The sequence below is a fragment of the Sipha flava genome, unplaced genomic scaffold, assembly GCF_003268045.1.
Source record: "Sipha flava isolate LNK unplaced genomic scaffold, YSA_version1 65_pilon_pilon, whole genome shotgun sequence".
Taxonomy (NCBI): Eukaryota; Metazoa; Arthropoda; class Insecta; order Hemiptera; family Aphididae; genus Sipha; species Sipha flava.
In genome coordinates this window covers 338,347-359,746 of record NW_020273605.1, presented here as the reverse complement: position 1 = coordinate 359,746, position 21,400 = coordinate 338,347, and the positions used below count along the sequence as shown (strand labels likewise).

The 21,400-nt window shown below is 28.8% G+C and overlaps 2 protein-coding genes across 2 annotated transcripts in view; one reads left to right on the top strand and one right to left on the bottom strand.

Moving 5' to 3' along the window:
• LOC112691621 (acetyl-CoA carboxylase) overlaps window positions 1-1,315 on the bottom strand; it is a 43,081-nt gene extending 41,766 nt beyond the window's left edge. The window contains exon 1 of the mRNA XM_025565943.1: window positions 950-1,315. The gene's annotated coding sequence lies outside the window, so the exon portion shown is untranslated. The remainder of the gene's footprint in view (window positions 1-949) is intronic.
• Window positions 1,316-10,971: 9,656 nt separating this feature from the next.
• LOC112691675 (DEP domain-containing protein 1A-like) lies at window positions 10,972-19,649 on the top strand. The gene is made up of 9 exons (XM_025566022.1): window positions 10,972-11,433; window positions 11,529-11,797; window positions 12,391-12,609; window positions 13,100-13,257; window positions 16,327-17,136; window positions 17,628-17,761; window positions 18,287-18,472; window positions 18,877-19,026; window positions 19,450-19,649. The coding sequence occupies exons 1-9, from the start codon at window positions 11,380-11,382 to the stop codon at window positions 19,558-19,560; spliced, it is 2,091 nt and encodes a 696-aa protein (XP_025421807.1). The 5' UTR covers window positions 10,972-11,379; the 3' UTR covers window positions 19,561-19,649.
• Window positions 19,650-21,400: the final 1,751 nt, after the last annotated feature.

Below are 21,400 nucleotides of genomic sequence, written 5' to 3'. Positions count from 1 at the left end.
TAATTAAAAATAATAACCCTCGGGAACAAGACTTACGATTCTAATCTTTCATATAATTTCAAAAATAATATAATAATAGAAAATATATTTGATATTAAATATAAATAATTTCAACTCATAATTAAATTGTTTAAGAAAACATTTTACTTTTTTGGACCATTTTATACATGCTTATGAATAAAAATGTAAATGTATACTTATTTTTATTTAAAACACCAAAATATTAATCATGCATAGACAAATGCAACATATCAGTGTTTTGTAGTAGTATAGTAGGTAGTTAAAGATTTTTATTCTCAAGGCAAATAGAAAAATGTATGAGAAATATTAAAAATGTTATATTTTAAGTTTCATTACGATACTTTTAAGCATAGTATTGTTATAAAATAATTAACATTTAATTGGAAATAATGAACATTTCATGATATGGATGTCTTACAAAACAAAAAACAACTTTAGAAGCTAGGTATTTATGTCTTTAATATTATTAATATTAATAATCAATAATCATAGTATTAAGTATTTAAAAATTGATTTTTATAAATACTTAATGAAATTAATTTGTTTCAGAATTATAATCCTGGGCATATTTCAATATTTTTAGGTCATATTTTATAATTACCTATTTGAATTATTTTTTATATTTTAACATGCAAGCTAGACTAATGACATATTTAGAGAAGCAGCTAACCACAGCTTATTATGTATTTAATTAATTACTACTCCATATTCAAATGTAAACACAAATAGTTGAAAAATTCCTCCTCAGATAGTATATGGCTGTTGCAACAATAAAAAAAAACCTTAGAAATATTTTGTCACCTTACACGTGAATGAGGTATCTAGCATTATATGGCGAATAAAACCAATGGAATAAGAACATAATACAACACTTGGGGATGGCTACACGGAAATAAATGTGTAACCATAATAATTAAACTATACAAACCTGAACAATTGTTTTGTTATGACTTCGAAAACCCCGATAATACACGATATATGTTCACCGCAAAAAATCAACACATTTTACATATCGTTGATGGCAGCAATTACTCACTACATTTGATGAAAAGGCGATAACAACGAGCACAATTAACTGGCGGTATGTACTAAACACAACGATCTACTCATAGTTTAAATAAATATAAAGAGAGGAAAAACAGAATATTGACTAGACAACGTGCCCACAAGACACGGCGAATGTCAAGCAACGAAAATATAGTTTAAATTCACTGCGAGGAGTTTAAAATGAATAATAATAAAAAAGTTAAATTCGATTTAATCGCTGGACAAAAAGTTCATAACCTCTAATCAATCAGTGGCGGCGGCTTCGCTACAACGCAGCAACTATGATAACCGGTAGGAATGATAACGAGATCGTCAGCTGCCAGTCGCCTATGATGGTTGGCCGGGTCCAACGAGTTTGCGTTGGGCGGGGTTTAGGTGGTGGCGGTAGTGTCGGCAGCGGCGGCGGCGATTGGAATTTGTCCGTCGTCGGTTTCGGTTACAAGTCGTCTTACTTCTTGCCGCCGACGATCTTGACCGTAGCGGCGGCTACGATGGCCAATTGAATGCGCGCGCATCAGCCGCCGTCGACGCGGTAAACGGCCCACGGACGCGCAAAATTACGTGGAATCAAAATGACGTAGTTGACAACGATTATTAACTCGACTTCGGTCATCCACGACAGCGATGTTAATGCGCTTCGAATTCAAAACCGCTTTCTACATGTTTCCGTACCGTATCCTACATGAATTTTGTTGTCAATAATATGATATTTATTCATCCAAGTCAATAATCCAACTTGGTTATTTTAGCATCCACTTGTCCTAATATCATTTTATATTAAGTCCTTGAATTACTGGTTACGTCCATTACGCATACTTGGCCGAGTTATTGTACCACATAAATACGCATTCTTGCAGATTGTCACATTATAGTTTAACGATTTACACGGCAGCCAATTCTTTCCGCCAAACAAATGGTATTCCCTAGTCAAGCACGTAGCCTGAATTGAGTGGGCCCTTAAATTTACTTTGGTCCAAGGCCCCCCAAGTTCGTATACAAATTTTTTATTAAGTATCAAAAACATGATATGCTTGTGGTTTATACACATTAAATGATTAAATGACAACTATTCGATAGTATGTACAATTAATTTCCATTTCAATTATTATACACCTTATGTATAGATATATTATTATTATTATGATGTTCGTAGAAAACGTTAGCTTAAAGTTAAATATTGGGTCTTGGGAAAATGATAATAATAAGAGGCTCTACTAATTATTAATTTACTGATTTATCTACATAATATCGTTTTTTTATTATATTATTTCAATCGACTTTCATAGGTACCTATCCACCTACCTAATATATAATAATAATAATAATAATTACAACAGGAAGTATCTGTGGGCTATTATTGGTAATTATAGTGCGAATTGTTGCACCGCGACATCAAACGTACGTCATAGCCTATACGTACCTATAAGCACTACGTACTATGTTTTTTTTTATTTCATTATATACGACCCAATTATGACAATAATTGCGATTTGAATACCCATCAACATCTAAGGTGAAGGTTGATCAGAACGTCGCATTCATTCCATTTGTATTATACTCGCTATAATATAGTTCAGTTCACACGAATTTAAAGCACAGTATACGTTTAATAAATGCTCAAATTAACAATATAGTATGGTGATCAATACGCATAAACTCAATTAACATGATGCATAATTGTTACGATATTATAAATGGAATAATATACGAGTGCCGATTGAACTAGAAATGAACTTTTACTCTACGTCATTCCAAAACGGATCTTATAACCACGTAAATTTGCGCTTAAATGGCTTATCTGAGATATTCTTTCAGGAAAGTAAGGTCTTATTTTTATTTAAATTAATAAATAATTCTCGTATTATTTAATCTTTTTTTTAATAACTATAGCAGGTATACAAATTTAACCATCAAGTTTTCAACTGTTAAGTTTACTTTATAAGTAGGGCTGGGATTTTAAAGCTTTAAAAATAGCAAAAATGCTCTAAAAAAAATGGACTGTAAAAATACGTTTAAAAAATGTATTTATTATAGTTTAAAAACAATATTATAAAAATCATGTCACAAAATATATTTAAATATATTTATTTAATATAATAATAATAAAATAGGTACCTAATTGTTTACTTTACATGTACATTTTATTTAACTTTAATTAAATTTGATCGTTGTTGGACTCATGTAAATACTCTAAAGACTAAAAAAATTCCATAAAAACAACAAACTATGCCCTCAAAATGCATATTAAGTTATATTTGTCATAATATGTAAAATAATACAAAATGAAAACTACATTAAATTAATCAGTATCACTTGAAAAACATTTTCTGCTTACGGACCTACGTATTATTAGCACATTAGAAAAAAAGATGCATTTGCATCAAAATCCCAGCCCTACTTATAAGTATACCTTCTCACCTACAGTGGTGGAACTAGGATATTTTATCAACTAGGGTCAATGGAAGGCCAACAATTATAAGATCCAGGCGTGGATCCAGAGGGGGGAGGATGCTAAGGTGGTATTGCACCCCTTTAGCATGTTGCTATCTGGTTAAAAACAAATATTTTACACTACACGTATTTTTCAGTGGGACAAGTACGATATACTAAATTGGTAACAAAAAAAAAAACATTTTATTTTTAATATTATTTTTTTTTATAAGTAATTTTTCTCTTAACAATACTGATTAGTGATAACCAGAAGTGTCACGCTGTTTAAGAAGACGTTACACCGGTCATTTTCAGCAGTAAAGACACGTCCACGGAAAACAAACAAAACGCCATCAAAAAGTGGTTTAAAAGTGTGGAGTAAAAATACTTATTATATAATTTATTGAGAAAAATATTTTGGAGAGAACCTCATCGGTGTTTTTCGAAATATTAACTACAGTAGAATCCGCTTATTACGATGCCGTATACAGCGATATTCCGATTAAAACGATTCCTAGTCATGTATTTGGTCGGTTTTATATCTCACGTAGATAATGTTTTCTTCATCCGAATACAACGAATTTCGGATACAACGATCCGATTCATTAGGTCCCTTATAGATTGTTATAAGCGGATTCTACAGTAATAAAAAAGACACCTAATGTACAGCAGAGTCAGAGGTTAAAGTGAGAGGAAACGCAGAGGGGCCGATAGTCCCCCTACTTCTAATGGTGGTTAAAAAGGACCCCCTTTAACAAATTATTCGTAAGGTATGCTGGATTAAATTTATATAATTAATTATTATTAAAAATATAGTATTATTTGCGATTTAATGTTTTCATAAAATTTCCCATTTTAAGCCATGAGCAATGTGGTATCCACTTTCCTAACCTAGGCATTATGCAAATTGCCGACCCATTTTAGGCAAAGTACAAAACATTTTATTATATGTTATATTACATTAAGATTCTTATAATTATTATACATTTTTACTCATATTACAGATAAAATTTAATTTTTATCTATTATTATATTATTAGTATTATATAAATATTTTACTTAAACTACTTGATATTTACTTATTATAACATGTTGTAGAAAAGTGAAATTTTGATTGAAGTGCACAAAATATTATTTTTAAGGCAAATACACTTTTTATTTTGACACTTGGATTTACAAACACATTTTAAAAACCTTTGGCCAATTCTTGTGGATTCAATTTTTATCAACTCATTCTATTGTTCATCATATAAAAAACTAGTATTAGTGGCCAATTTTTTTAAAAAAAATTGTAGTTTGTTATAAAAATTTGACTTCATATAAATCGTAGGTATGCATAGTTGCAACACCAAAACGAGACACGAAAATGATGAGAAAAATTACAATATTATAATAAAATTATTAATACGTTCAATATTTTAAATCAGAATTATTATTATAGTAGTGAAAGAATATTACTCTTTATTGCGTTAAATCGTGAACGCACATTTACGATAAACGATAAGTTAAGTCGTTGCAGCGACTTATACCATATTATTACCATATACCATGGTAATAGGCGATGTCCAATTTTGTTAGTTTTCTTCATATTGCCTACTCCACGATTGGCATTATACATAGTACCTAGGCAAAGCTCGTATGATGTATATCGACGAGTGATTTTTGGCATTTTATATTATGCCATTTTGCAAAATACCAGATTATCCATATTGCCGGTAACATATATACAAGGCCGTAACTGGGGGGGTCCAGGGGTCCAGACACCCCCCCGAAATTTTCAAAAGTAGAAACATTTTAGCGGTGAATATAGTTACGGCCTTGAACATATATATATAATAATAATAATATCAGTATAAACCGTAAGACCCGTGTTTATATTTACCCTAAAAATAATAAACATATTAATGAAAATGTACAAAAGTATGTCGGAACGACTATATTATCGGTCATATATGAAACCACTTTTAGTGTTCATAAATTAAAATCGACGATCATCGATACATATTTCTTTGAAAAATCTGCATCTGAAAAAAGTAAACAACCTTATTATGATAAAAATTAAAAATTATTTTTAATTAAACAATATTGTGATCGTATGTAAGTGGAGTTTTAAAATTTTAAAAATCAAACTTCAGTTTCTTTTAATCTTCTATAAAAGTTGAAGTTTACATTTTAACACACAATTAATAAAGGTTCATTTTGGTATTGGTACATGAATATACACATAATAAATTATTTAATTAAAATGGAGTATTGGAATGTGTTGGATAATCAAAGCAATACAAATATTACTATCACTTTATGTTCATATATTGATTTACCATTGATCAAATAAGTTATTATGTGTTATAAGTATTGACGTTTTTACAATATTATAATTATTTTAATAAACGCTAACAATACAATTAATTTGTCCATGTATACAATTCTCAGTAACCGTTTTTAAATTTAATAATTACTTATTGCATATATTGAAATATGTAATTGGGGTCAAAAAATTCCTAACTTTTATTTTAATTTCTTTATTATAAGAAACAGCTTGCTATTTTATCGTTTCAATGAAATTGAACTTTTATCTTTCATGTTATGTACATGAAAATAATAATAATTTATTATGTTATCTTTTATATATAATGATTTTGAAGATACAAAATAATTAGGCAGTAAAGTAGATATAGTTATTTTATATTATACAGTACTTTTTTCATATAAAACAAAACTAATTAATTTACAAAAAAATTGTATAGATACCTAATCATTTTAAAGCAGTAAATTTATTCATTTTAGATGCAATTTAATATATTTAATTTGTATTATAATTTTATTTTTCATAAAAAAAATAAACATTTTAATAATTAATATCAAACGAAATGTATCCGAAAAAAAAGCATTTAATTTTAACATAAATTAATTAATAATTGTTCAAACTGTGTGAGACTACTTTGAACATTTTATTTAAGTTTAAAAATAATCAATCCGTTTTTCTCATGATTGTGTTTATTAAACGTTAGACATATAATATTTGATAGTATTTTACAAATTATATTTAAATATCACACCATCCAAATATAATATAAAAAGTACCTTGTATGTATTTACATAATAAAAGTATTTTGACATTTAAACTAATTTATGTGAATAATGTTTAGATACCTCATAAATATAATGATTGAAAATTAATATATGTACTTACATATATATTATTAGTATGTTTTTTTTGTCAATAAAATAATTTTAAACCATTTTTGCCATAACACAATTGCTAATCTTTTTAAATATAAAATACCAAAGAAAACCATCACTAATGAGTAGTTAGTGATTGTTTTTCCTAATTTTATAAAATAACGAAGGTATAGTGAAAGTTATGACAATTATATATAATTAAGTATCTATACGTAAAAATAAAACTTATTAAAAAAAAAATGTATCTATATATATTTTACAATTTTAAATTTCATGAAATTTGCAAACATTAATTATAAGAAATCATATACATAATATACACTACCTGGTATCCTATGAAGGTTTAGTACACATATCGAATAATCATAAAAAATAACAATTTGCCTCATTAAATATCAAGATCTAAGGCCTAGGAAAACTTTTAAACTATATTACCTATGTAGTTAACGGAAATAGACCAATAGTTGTCAAATATTGTGCCTAAAAAATAATTTTTTTGCGTTCCATATATTTTACGATCAATATACCAATTGTGCTATTCAAATTTGCCTACCTTCAGGAAAGAAAATATTGTTTATAAATGTATTTATTATTGTAAACAATTTTAAATATAAATTATAATGTAACTGGTATAACTTTAAATTTTAATTTATTTTTTTATTTATATTATATTATGTACTAATAGTAGCAAAAAAAATCAGTTAGTGTGTTATTTATTTTATTATATTTATAATTATAGCTTAATTTTGAATAATTGACGATCAAAAAGTAACTTGTTAAATGCGAAGAAGAAAAATTATTCGTTTATTTATATTATAAGAAAGTACTTATAATCGAAGAAAAATTGGTTAGTGCATTTATTTATTATATAATTATAATTAATTAATAAGTTTTCTTTGGCCATTGTAAAATGTTTTGAGCGCAATTGGTCAGTCGACCCTAAAATGTTTAGACCGCAATTGGTATATGAAAAGGTCATTAAGCTCAATTAGTAAACTCCCGTAGTCAACACAATTTATCTGAGGTGAATTGTAAAATTATAGACATACAATGGAACCTCGATAAGTCGAAAACCTTGATAAGTCGAAAAAAATTCTGTTCCCTTGCATAAACCTCGATTACTTGAAAAAAATCTATAGATAACTCGAGCATATTATGCTCCAAATATAGACGAATAATGACGGATAGCTTTATAAGCATTTGTCTAAATGTTACAATGATTTTTTTACTAATCGCATTTATTGTGTTTATTATCGTATGTATTAACTAATATCGGCACACAACAGTATTTTTCATTTGTATCGGTATTGCCAGTAGTACCGGCGCTAGGGGAGGACAAATGGGATATTTGTCCAGGGCTCTGCGCTTGTTAAAGGACTCCTGTGATTTTAAATTATCATTTTAATACCGTGAGACACATTGACATTTTATATCCTAAACGCTAATGTCCAGAGCCTCGCAATACCTAGCACCGGCACTAATTGCCAATAGTTATTTAAAAATTTTAATACATACATACATTTTAAAAACTCTTTAAGTCGAATTTTTTTATCTAAAACCTTGGTAACTCGAAAACCTTAGTAAGACGAAACCTCGATAAGTCAAAAAAAATTGCATTTCCCTTGAATTTCGACTTATCGAGGTTCCACTGTATATAAAAAACACAAACATATTTTAAAATATCTGTATCTATAGGCATGGGCGACCGCAGAAAATTTATCATAGGGAAGGCATAATTAAATCGAACACCAAAAAGTATATTAAAAAAAATGTATTCTTAGCAAACAATAAAATACGTCAGAATTGTACACACTTTAATCGTTATCAAATAAAAACTGAAGTCTTTTCAGTTATTCGATTGCAAACTTTGTTATTAACCGTTCGATTAATTTTTTCCAGGGGGAGGAGGCAAATACCCCGTCTTGCCCATCCTCTGGAAGCCCATGCCTAAAGGTGATATAAAATCACAATAACAAATATACTAAATTTCTTAATATTTTTATTTATACGTACTTTGTGCATAGTTAGCAGAAACCAATCAACTCCTAGTTGCGCTCATATTAAGTATTAATAATTATAATAATATAATTTTAAGATAGCAATTTATAGTATACATAATTAGATAAGTACTCATATGGCTATATCACCACTAATAACTCATAGCAGTGATTTCCAAAGTGTATTCCACGGAACCTAAGAGTGCCGTGAGACATTTAAAATATTTTTTGGAGAAATTAGTTTTTTAATAAATATTGAAAAATTGGAGATAAGACATTGAGGTTCCACGAAACATAAATTATTTTCTAATAAGGTTCCGGGGTCATAAAAATTTTGAAACCACTGATATATACATAATTATCTATAGCATATTGAAACAGCATTCTTCAGGCTTAAAATAATGCTTGTATTATGAAGTAAATTGTTTAAAATATGTTCAAACAGATATAAATAAAAAAAAGTTTGCTTAAAAATTTAATATTATACAAATATAATAAATTATACATAGGACCTAGACGTAGATGTTTGACGTACATAAGTAACACGCAACATTATTGTTATTCAAATACTATCACTATGAAGTATTTATATCTTCTAGGCATAGGCATGCGCACGGAGAGTGTCGAGTGTGCCCGGATACCCCCCCCCCCATCAGCGAAATGTTGTTGATGGGGTTCTACAATTTGAGCCTAAGAGTGAGGAGCCCGTATTTTAATTGATATTGCTCAAATCAAATTTATTCTAAAATATTTGGTAAAAACAAATAATGTTTCATAATAGAAAAAACACAACTACCTACATTTTCTAAATGTTCGTACGAAAATTCATTACGGTAATATAACATCTACATTTGACTACATATACGTATCATAAATAACTGATGCTGTATAAGAAAAATATACGAGACTCAAGGAAAACATATTCATTGGGGCTAATGTATTACAATATTAAATAAAAAATTTAAGTTATGTTTATTTAATTATTTATACATTATAACTTATTAAATATAACTACACGTTTTGTTAAGATAGGGTTTAAAAGTATAGTAGGCACCCCATAAAAAACAGATTTGCGCTCACCTATACTTCTAGGTCCTTATGATCTAGAATCTAGGACCTCCGAAAATATCTAACCTTAATAGTTTAAATGAAAAAGACTAAAACAACTAATGGTTATTAGTTTACAGAGCATTAATCATAATATACGATTACGATCGTATAATCACACCATAGTTCATAATTTTTCTTTTTTTGCCATCCTGTAGACACTGGAATACAAAAAACTACCATATTTTCAAAATCGTGACTATAGTATGCTTTAAAACTAGAAGAATCCACTATTAGTCCACTAATTAAAATCACATTTCACGAAGCCAATACATATATATGCCAGACACATTAAAATATTTTGTATAAAGGCGACGAGACGCTCATTAATTGACAAAAATAAACAAGTATCGGAGGTAGTATTAATAACGATGTCGGTTAAATTTTAATTCTGAAATGCCAAGCAATAGGACACGAATTGGTAAACAATAACGTTTAAAATTAATCAAAACTCTCGTACACAAATTATAGACCTCACCATAGACGCAAGCGAGTCTTTAGCACCCCTGTTTTTATTTAGGTCATCCTATAATAATATACCAATTTATATCAATTTTCTTTTTAGAAATTTCAGCCTCCTCAATATTTGGAATCTAATTGCGCATATGGGCCTCAGGGGAATCAAGCAATCGAAAACATCAAATGGAATCGAAATACAATGTACAAAAGTACTCTGTTGTTAAGTGCTCGGTACCTAGGCTCAAAAGTATTTGAACGCTTACTGTTAGTGGGTGAATACTCCAATATCAATATAGTATAATTATACTCCTAACACATGTCTTCAACGCAACGTCGCGTGTTTGCGTACATGTCGTTATATCGCGTTATATGTGTTATGTTAATCATTTTCTCATAATTATGTTCTAACAAGTACACGGTTGTCACATTGGGTGCATTCATTATGGTAATGGCCAACGGGCAAAACTGGTAAGCGTTAAACGATTATTTGCATAATGAATATTCATGATTGAAATGTGTCGTACGCGGCACGGAGCACAGCCGTTCGGTGACGGGTGAAGCGGACCGAGTGGCGGGCGTCCGATTTGTTAAAGTTATTTACGCGGACTGAATACGCAGATACGTGCCGCCGTACACGATAAGCGACGGTTGGTGACGATACTGCAAGCGCGATCTGTTCGCCGGAACAACGACTAAGTAGACAATAATATCTCGTCGCCATCTTATCCGACAGTGGCAGCGACAATAACGCGTCACGGACGCCGTCGTCGAGTCGACGCACGGTTCTCACGGTCCCGCACCCCATCAAACGTAGCAGCAACTGTCCGCGCAGGCGCAGTACGAACCCTTATCATTATCATTGTTATTGTTGTCGACCTGACACCAGGACAACGGCCGCCGCGCGACAAGTGTAACGATCTTTTTCAAATGTCTGTTATCGCCGCTCGTCATTTCGTCCGATCTTCCTCCAACACGTTCGTTTCCCTTCGCACGGACCGTATGTATTCAAATTTTATCCGATTATCGCACTCGCAGAACAATGTAATGTTTCGTATAAACACCGTTTTCGGACAACAAACGGCATAACATAGTATCTAGAATATTCATACTTACATAGATCTGCGGATTATTAAAAATGTCCGATTTTTCGCAAATTCCTTCGTACTCCCAATTCCGGGCCACGGAAACTGTAAGTACAGCTGCACGTCCTGCATGTGATGAGAGATCTTTCATTGACATGCCAAATAATTGATTGTGGTTTTTTTTATTTTTTTACATGTTAAGTGGCAATTGTTGGTAGACCATTTCCGAAGCGGTATGCCGCTGAAATCACATCGTTATCAGTTGTGGTTCAGAGACAACTGTTTTGCAGGCGTTGAAGCTGTTGATTGGATGTACAACGAAGCGTCTACTGGTAAATTACAGCACTTGTTTAACAAAGGGGTCACACGTCAACAGATTGTATCGTTGATGAACAAGTTTTACGACGCTGGTATTTTTAAAGCTGTCAGTACTACATTACAAAAGTTTAAGGATAAGTCAGAACTTTATGAGTGAGTATTCCAAATTAGTTATACATTTATTTAAATATTTTAAAGTTGTGATATAAATAGTTTACCTATTGTAACTAGTTTAATAATCATATTTAATATTTTGAATTTTATTTATTTTTTTTTTGTCATCTCAAAATTTAATAGCTAAAGAATTAATTTATTTTTATTAAGTATATATAATACTCTATTCTTATTATTTATTATTTTTAAAATTGTGTTTTAATGAAGATTAAATTTATAAAATTTCAATGCCTATCACATGTATAAACACTTTTTTTAGTCTACATTTATTGCTATTGAATAATTGTAAATTTTAACTATCAGCATTAATTAAAATTGCTATAGTTAGATAGTTATAATTTTGGTTCTTATTTTGAAAATGTACTTATAAGTTTTTAAGCTATAACCATTATCATTGATAAAATTGATCAATGCCAACATAAAAATACTTTCATCATTATTTACAACTTCTGCTAAATAGACATACCATTAATTTATTAACTATTTTTTATTAAAAATATAAGACAAAACATATAATCATTGAATTTTATATTATGCTAATGTATTATTTAATAATAATATACTGCTTTTAGGTTTTCATTACCAAAGAATAATAATAAGACAATAAACAAAGGATCTGTATTGTCATCATTAAATTTATTCATAATGAATAAACCACAGTCTTTATCTCCTCAGCTCAAAAAAAGTGATAAAAATATTAATCATAGAATGAAATCGTACTCAATGGAAAATATTGCAATGAATACATATTTGAATGAGAACCATAAAATTGCTAACTTTATCATACAAAAGTAAATATTTATAATATTTATAATACACATATATATTATGGCTAGTAAATCAGTAAAAAAAAATACATTTAGTTGATTGTAGGATGTAAATTAATGTATAATAGGTATATTATTGATTATTGATAAAAAATCATCAGTTAAATAAAAATAATGATAGAGAAGTATTTGAGAATTAAATTAATTTATTTTGAAGAATATTAGTACTAACAATTTTACTTGCACATTTTCATATTTTTTTAATGCTTATCCAAAATACAATTTTTTGAAAATTATTAAATTAACTTTAAATCAATGATATCATATCACAATAATTGCAATGATGATTTTTATTTTTTACTACCAAATATTTCAAATAATATATGATAAAAAAATCAGAAAATTCATTAAGTATTATATTACTTAAATGTCTCAAAAAACCGATCAACTGTTTAAACTTATTTATTTTATTTTAAAAATGATTAACATTTATTTATATTTTTTGTTGATTTAGTTTGCGGAATATTCTAAAAAGTTTCAATATGGATGATTTTTTAAATATTGAAAATTTAAACAAACAATGGATAATTATGAACATTTATAATCATGAATACAATGTTGACGGTTTATTTCCTCATTGGGTAAAATCTGCAATGGATAGCTTAACTTGTGGTAAAGTTATTATCTTAGAAATTAATTTTTTCTGTGCATTTTTTACAGACCATTAATAAAACTCAACTTTCCTACATTTAATTTTATTAAGACTAGTTATGAATATAAAATAAATATAATCAAACTAATATTTTTAAATGGTCTTACCTATTTATTTTATTTTGAAATTACGAAATTTTATTACAACTTATTATCAAACTATTAAACAAAATATTTCAAATGTTTAACTTAACAAATATATGAATTTTTTGTAAATATTTGAACTAAAATTGTTATAATTTATTTTCCAAATATTATTAAATGCTTAATCTTTTTTAAACACTATTTAAGAAATTTAATAAGTTTTTAATTTTTTGTAGAATATTCAAATTTATATTTTAACTTTTGAGATACATATTCATATTTATTTACTTAGTTTTTCAAATTTGGTTTATGATGCAATGAATTATTATTTAAAAGACTTGCCATTCACGGATTCTTCCAACATAACTACATATTAAATTCTCACCACTCCCTTCTCAATCTCATATTCTCTAATCTTAGCTCCATAACTGTTAAACATGCTCTTGACCCTGCCGTGCCTGCCGACACTTATCATCTGCCTCTCTCACTCTCTATAAATCTCTCCATTCATGCTCCTCAATCTGCTTCTCACATATCATTTTATAACTTTAGTAAGGCAGATTAAATGCAGATCACAAATTTCTTTAACTATTTCAATTGGAAAAGTACCTTTCTGTCATACTCCCCTGATGATTCCATGTCTGTCTTCCTTGATGCTTTCCATTATTCAAGTTTAACTTTTGTTACTAAAATCTCTTTTTACCTTTCCACTTTTCCGTCTTGGTACACTAAGGAGCTCAAAGAACTAGTGTTTGCTAAGTCTCGTGCTCATGCCAAATTTAAGTCATCCCAGCTATTATCAGATTACAAGCATTTTTCACTTCTTCGCGCTAAATTTAAATTCATCTCCAAACAATGCTACCGTAATTTTGTCTCACGTAAAGAGTTCTCCCTATTACACAACCCACAATACTTTTGGAGTTTTATTAGGAAAAAATCGCTCTTTTCAATCTATACCTTCATATGTTTCACTACACGGTAAACAAAGTACATCTCCTTCCGATACTGCTAACCTTTTTGCTTCATATTTTTCTTCTGTGTTCACCCAACCTTCACCGACTCCATCCCAAACATTACATTCTATCTGCCTCTTTCCACTCCCGTCTAATGCCTATTTTTCGATTAGTGACGTCTACAAATGCTTATGGTCTCTTCGCAATATTAAGTCTGTTGGTCCAGATGGTATCCAGGGTGATTTCTTATATAAACTTCGATCTGTTCTAGCAGAACCGTTATGGTTATTGTTTAGGCGTTCTATTGACTCGGGTATTTTTCCGTCTGCACTTAAACTTGGCTTGATTAGACCCATATTTAAGTCTTGTAATTCAACTGATGTTTCAAACTATCGTCCCATAACTATCCTCCCTCATTTATCCAAAATATTTGAAACACTCGTTCTTAACTCGGTTCGTTCTTCCTTGAATCATATCCTAATTGATGAGAAGCATGGCTTCCATCCTGGTAGATCAACTATAACTTGTAACCTTAGTCTTCATTCATATATATATATGATTCTTTTCGCGATAACTTCCAAGTAGATGTAATCTACACAGATTTCTCCAAGGCTTTTGATCGTGTTGATCATAATCATCTTATGTCAACTCTAGACTTTATAGGAATCGGCGAATCACTACTATCCTGGTTTCCCTCTTACATTACAAATAGGATCCAATGGGTAACTGTTGATTCCACCTCTTCCGACTACTTTACCCCCTCCTCAGGTGTACCACAAGGTGCTGTTCTTTCTCCACTTCTGTTTGTCCTATTCGTAAACTCAGCGGACTCCGTCCTCCAGCATTCCAAACTTCTTATCTTTGCTGATGATATAAAAATCTTTTTCCGTATAAAATCTATCCCTGACTGTCACCTTCTTCAAAACGACCTTCAGCAATTAGTGGCGTGAGGTGAATCTTTGGGGCTAGCTCTTAATATAACTTAATGTTCAGTAATTACTTTTTGTCGTATTAATGCTGTAATCGAGCATGTTTACTCCATAAACAATACCGCCTTAACAACCTGTAATAATTATGTAAAGGATTTAGGATTTACTCTCACACGGAACCTGTGCCCTAATATGCACATTCAGATAATATGTTGTTAGGCTCTTAAACTGTTAGGTTTCATAAACCGTGCCTCTACAGACTTTCACTTTATCACACCTCTAAAAACTCTTTTCTGCTCCCTAGTCCGTCCCATCCTTGAGTATGGTTCCGTTCTCTGGGACCCGTCCACCGCTTCTGCACGTAGCATGATTGAAAGGGTTCAAAGAAAATTCCTCCGTCAAGCTGCTTACAAATTAAAGATAGACTATCTACCACACGATTACACGCCAATCCAACACCTCATTCCTTAGAAAGCCTCGCCGATTGTCGTCATTCAGCTAACTTATCATTTCTATCTAATCTTCTTTCATCTAAAATTGACAGTCCTGAATCACTATCCTGTGTCTCATTTAATGTACCCTCCCGCCGTACACGATCATCTGTTCCATTTCATGTACCTTTCTCTTCCTCAAATTACTATCATAACTCACCGATCAACCGTCTTATGCGCATTGCCAACACTGACCCTTCATTCTCTCTCTAAAATTGAGCCTCGTTTCTATAAAAAAAACAATTATTATTATACTATTATATTCATGTATTAAAGGGTTCGTCTCGTATTGTAAAATAAAATAAAAAAATATTCTAACTATAAATCACACCGAATTTTAATATTATTAAAATCATTATTAATTATGTATTTAAAATAATTGAAAAATAAATCTTTGTCATTTTTCTATTTTATTAAATTAATAATTATTTATTTCAAAAGTATTAAATTAAATGACTTATTGGTAATGTTAGTATTTATAAATATATTTTATATACTTTTTTAAATTTATAGTTTAATTATAGTCCCTGTGTGTTAATATGCTTATTAATATATTCTTTTTATGTATTTTAGATATGGAAATAAATGAAAACACTTATCCAGGATTTAATGCTGATGTTTATTCAGTAATTAAAGATTATTTTTTGAATTCAGAAGAACCATTAATTCCTATATCTTTTTATGAGATATTTATATCTATTTTAGTAATAGTAGAAAGACATGACAATATGTGCAATAAAAAAGCTCAGTTCACAGAAAACCATACAAATTATAACACAACTCAAACATCAAATATGTGCTGGGAAACTGAATTTTCTTCTGATCACGCAAAAACCTGTATAGTAAATAAATGTTTTGATATTTCTGGGCATCATATCTCATCATTATCTAGGTCCTCTATAAGTAGTTGTAGTAGTACATCTTTTTTTGAATCATGTGAAGTTGAACTTAGTAAAATGGAACACAAGCCTTTAAATACTTCACATAAATATTCCAAACCAAAATTATTTCGAACAACTAGTTCTCCAGAAATTTCGGTAAAATCACAATCATATTATCAGAAAAATATGGAAAAAATAAAAAAAAAAAAATTGATGGGCCGAACTATATCCAATAATTCAATACATCCAAAGAATTTAAATGAACTAAATGATAGTGTTTATTCAGATGAATATGGATTTAAAAATAAACTATTGGATGACAATGATAAATTTGTTCATCCGTCTACTTCTGGATATATTAATTTTGGACTTTTTCAATCCGAGCAAATTAAAGATCAAATAAATGGGTTTGATATAGATATGGCAATTTCTACCCTCCATAAATTGATGGATTTTACACAAATGGACCGACCACAAAATCTCAATCATTATTCATTTAATGGTATGATTCAACATTTTTTTTTTTTTTTTTTAACTATTTCTTCATTTCAATACTGATAAATAAAATTAAAATTTACTCAAATTTTATAACACAAATTTTATCATCTTACAATTTTAGATATATCAAACAATTTCTAGCAATTGAAATATATTTTTAATCGAAAAAATAATAATGTAGCACTAATATATAAGTTGTTAAATTAATATTAAATTAATATTATATTAATATTAAATTTAATATTTATACTTAATATTAAATTGTGCTTATAATTTAATTTTATCCAATTAAAAGTAATATAAAATCATACTATAAAATATTAAATAGGAAATTCTTTATCTAATAATTATTTTTTTTTCTTTTATTAATATTAATTATAAATGATGTTGAAATTGGTAATTCTTTAACATAAAAAAAATAAATAATATATATATTTATCTTCTTGTAATGATTTTATTATGGACTAATTGTTAAAATGTAAAAATTATGTTTAGATTTGAATGAAAAATCAATGCACCTAGGAATTCTATTGTATCAATTACTTAGTCTTTGTCTTCCACCATTAAATAGAGCTAAACTACAAGTATTTTTAAAGTTTGTTTCTCAATTACCATCTACTTACGATAAGGTATTATTTTGTTACTATATATGATGATTATTATTTAATATTAATTATAATGTCTTCTTCACACCTGTGATAAATGTAATATATTGCTGCTTAAAAAAATTTTAAAATGTGAAAATTTTAATGGTCATGTACATGAAAATTAAATTTTTTGGAATTAAAAATGTTTAAAAAAAATATATGTATTACATTTAATAAACTTATAATATTCCCTGATAATTTTTTTTATATATTTATTATATAAATAATGTGTGATTTTCTTCATTTGAAATAATGAAAGTTAAACAGATCAAATTCAACCTTTTATGGAATGTTATTAATTTATAATTTTAATATTTGTTATTTTTTTTTTTTTTTGGTCCTTAATTAATTTGACCTAGTATAATTTTTTGGAATTTTATGATATTTTAAGTGTTTATTTTGTATGTCACTTTTAATTCCTATTATATGTATAATATTTACTTAAAATGTATTAGTTATACAATCCAGGTATATAATAAAAGTATAATTACTAATTTTTATTTTCAGATAACTGATAAATTATGTTGCGCAGTATTAAGACAAAATACTAATCAATTTGAGTATGATTGTTTAGCTACTGATGTAGTCAAGTTTTTGCTGCATAATCAAAAACTAATATTTGTGCCGATTAAAACTGATTCAATTTTATCAGAAAAATTTAATTTTTTTGATAGTGATGATAATTTTTATAAGGTTAGTGTAATACTTATATTATATTTTACTATTTTGGCATAGTATAATTTCTTAATTATTTGGTCTTACAAATAAAATAAAATAGTTAGTACATGACTAGTAACAAAAATATTTTTAATAAGTTATCAGAATAAATATTTACAATAGCATTTGGCTAGTTAAATAAAAAAAAAAAATACCGTTTAATTTTTTTTCGATAAAAAATTAAATATGAAATTCATTTTATACTCAATAAAAGTATGTTAAGTATTAATTTCAAATATGATATTTTCAGAGTTAAATATTATGTGGAATAATTAATAATGTTTAGCTAAGTTATATTGCTTATATATTTTATTTGAAAAATCCGAGAGATATTATGTAGATATAATTTATTAAAATTGTATTTTTATATGATTATGTAGGATAATATGCATTATTGTCTTCGAATATCAGACCAGGAATTTGAAAAACAAAGGAGTATTGAATCCAAAGAAGCTCTTATTGAATTGTTGGATCAAATCATAAATAGTTCAACCATGTCCAGTAAAGAAAAGAGTAAACGTATGAAATTAGTAAGTATTCAGTTCAATTAGTGCAACTTAATACTATGAATTACATCTGTACTATAAAAATTATTTTTAAGTTTTTGATCTAAAATGATTTTAATTTAATTTTGACATTATTAGAAATTGATTATAATTAATTAATGTTCATTAATTATTGTGGTAATTCTATTTGAAAGTAAATGTTACTACTTTTATATATATATATATATATGATTAGATAATAATAAATACGTCTGATTGGTATGGATCAGTACTTACCTGATTGACATCAACACGCATGTACCTCCAACTGCATATTTTGCTAGGTTTTTATTAATTTTTTTTTTTTTTTTTCAAAATATATATTAATATTAAGATATTAACTACCTAGTAATTAATTTATCATCTTAATTGTTCAATCTGTCCAAACTATGAATATTATATTTTTAGTTTCAGAAAATGTACCCAGATGTATATGAAAGAAGATTTGTCTTGCTAAAAGAACATAAGAAACGAAAACCTGAAGAAAATGGAAATCTAATTAAAAATCTACGAATTTAATTGTGAAATTGAATACTGCTTATTATAATTAATGTTATTTTATTTATCTTAAAAAAATGTTTGTATTTGAATAGTTTATAAATTGTAAATCTTACATCACATTATGTATTAAAATACCGAAAGTAATTAACTTACATTATAAAAAATTATGTTACATACTACTTTTGTACTTTTATATATCTTTAAAAATAAAGTGGTGCTCATTTATCTACAACATTTTTTTATTTATTTGTAAAATTATGGATATATTTATTGAATAATAGTATTGATGTATGAACTGTTAAGTCCTAATGAAAGTTATAAAAAATTAAAAAGAGTTTATTCTTATGGCACATACCATGTAAGACCATACAGACCTCGCAATATGTCTCTTATATACTTGGCATCCATTACACTTTTTATGTATAAACATGGAAAAGCAATAGTTATAATTTAATCGTCGAGTTCTTGATTACACGCTGAGAGGAGACCGTATTGTAATGCAAAAGATACTACGTCTAGTGTTTGTGCGTGCAAAAATAATTGCATTATTCTGAAATGAGACAACGAATTCATTATATAAACTTCATTGTTGTCATAATAAAATTTCGTTAGAATATTGTAAGACGTATAGAAAGGGAGAGCCATCGGTGCTCATTTCATAGAAACAAACAAGTTAACTTGCGTTCAAGACCAAAACTAGATATTTGTATACTGTAAAGTGGTTTGTAACGGGTCAAACCAAGCGTGCAATATGAGACTGAAATCCATCTCGCTTGAAACGCCGTTCACGGTTTTCACAGGGGAAACAATTTGATCGTGTGATTGGTACATATAGATATAGAGTACGACGACGATCGTCGAACAAAACTTGTTCGTTACAATTGTTATCGGTCGTGACGAGATCGAGAATCACGGCAGCAGCGGTTCCAAAGCATATATAAATAGTATGTCTATGTCTATTTATTATTATTGTCTATTTCCCTATGTCTATGGTCCCTGGTGCTTCGCACGGCTACAGATAATATTGATGGTACACGATTCTAAAAAGATTTTAATAAGTTAATAATTATAATATTAATTAATTATAATGTAATTAATTAATTTTATAATCGTGGTGTAACACAGAATATGAACGGCGACGCTGCCCGAACTACAAAACGGATGAACGCAAGTACGTCGAAACGTCACGAGTACGACAAACGCGCACGTTACCGCCAACATTATACTGGCGCACCCATCAGTCTTTTTCGTTATTTCCTTTCTCTCATTCATTCACTCACTCACTCACTCCCTCTCTCTCTTGGCATTCATCGTGATAACCCGCGCGCTCACTTCATTGCGTTATCTTCCCACATCTGGCGATTAAGCGATTTCCTCCCCTAGATAAAACGCATACAGTTGCCCGACACATGATATTATTGTTGTTGCGATGATAATACGGCGTAGTATAGCACCACAGCGTTTGTTTTACTATTACTATTATTACAGTGTTTTATCGGATAAGAACAAACCGTGTCGGTGAACCGAACTCCAAATGCGCGTATACACACACACATATATATATATGTATATATATTATTATTGTTCAATTAAAAATTGCCAATTGAAATAAAAAACCGTGAGGAACAGGCGCCGCCACTGTTTTCGTGCGAACTCGCGTGTTGGTCGCTCGCATACTCGTCTACCGTCGTCACCTTCCCGAGGACTTAGGTTATGTGAATTTTTTTGATTCTTTTCCTTTGTTTTCTCTTACTACACCTTCACCGCTGCCTTTGACCGCATTGGACTTTAGACCCACATCGTTCCGAACGCTTTTTGAACACGCGTTTGTTGTATTATTGCTGCTGATCAACGAATT

Excerpts from the sequence above, each read along its gene's own strand:
- LOC112691675 (XM_025566022.1), top strand. The coding sequence starts at position 11,380 with ATGTCCGATTTTTCGCAAATTCCTTCGTACTCCCAATTCCGGGCCACG. Across the intron at positions 13,258-16,326 it reads AATGGATAGCTTAACTTGTG|ATATGGAAATAAATGAAAAC; the intron begins GTAAAGTTATTA and ends TATGTATTTTAG. Across the intron at positions 17,137-17,627 it reads CAATCATTATTCATTTAATG|ATTTGAATGAAAAATCAATG; the intron begins GTATGATTCAAC and ends AATTATGTTTAG.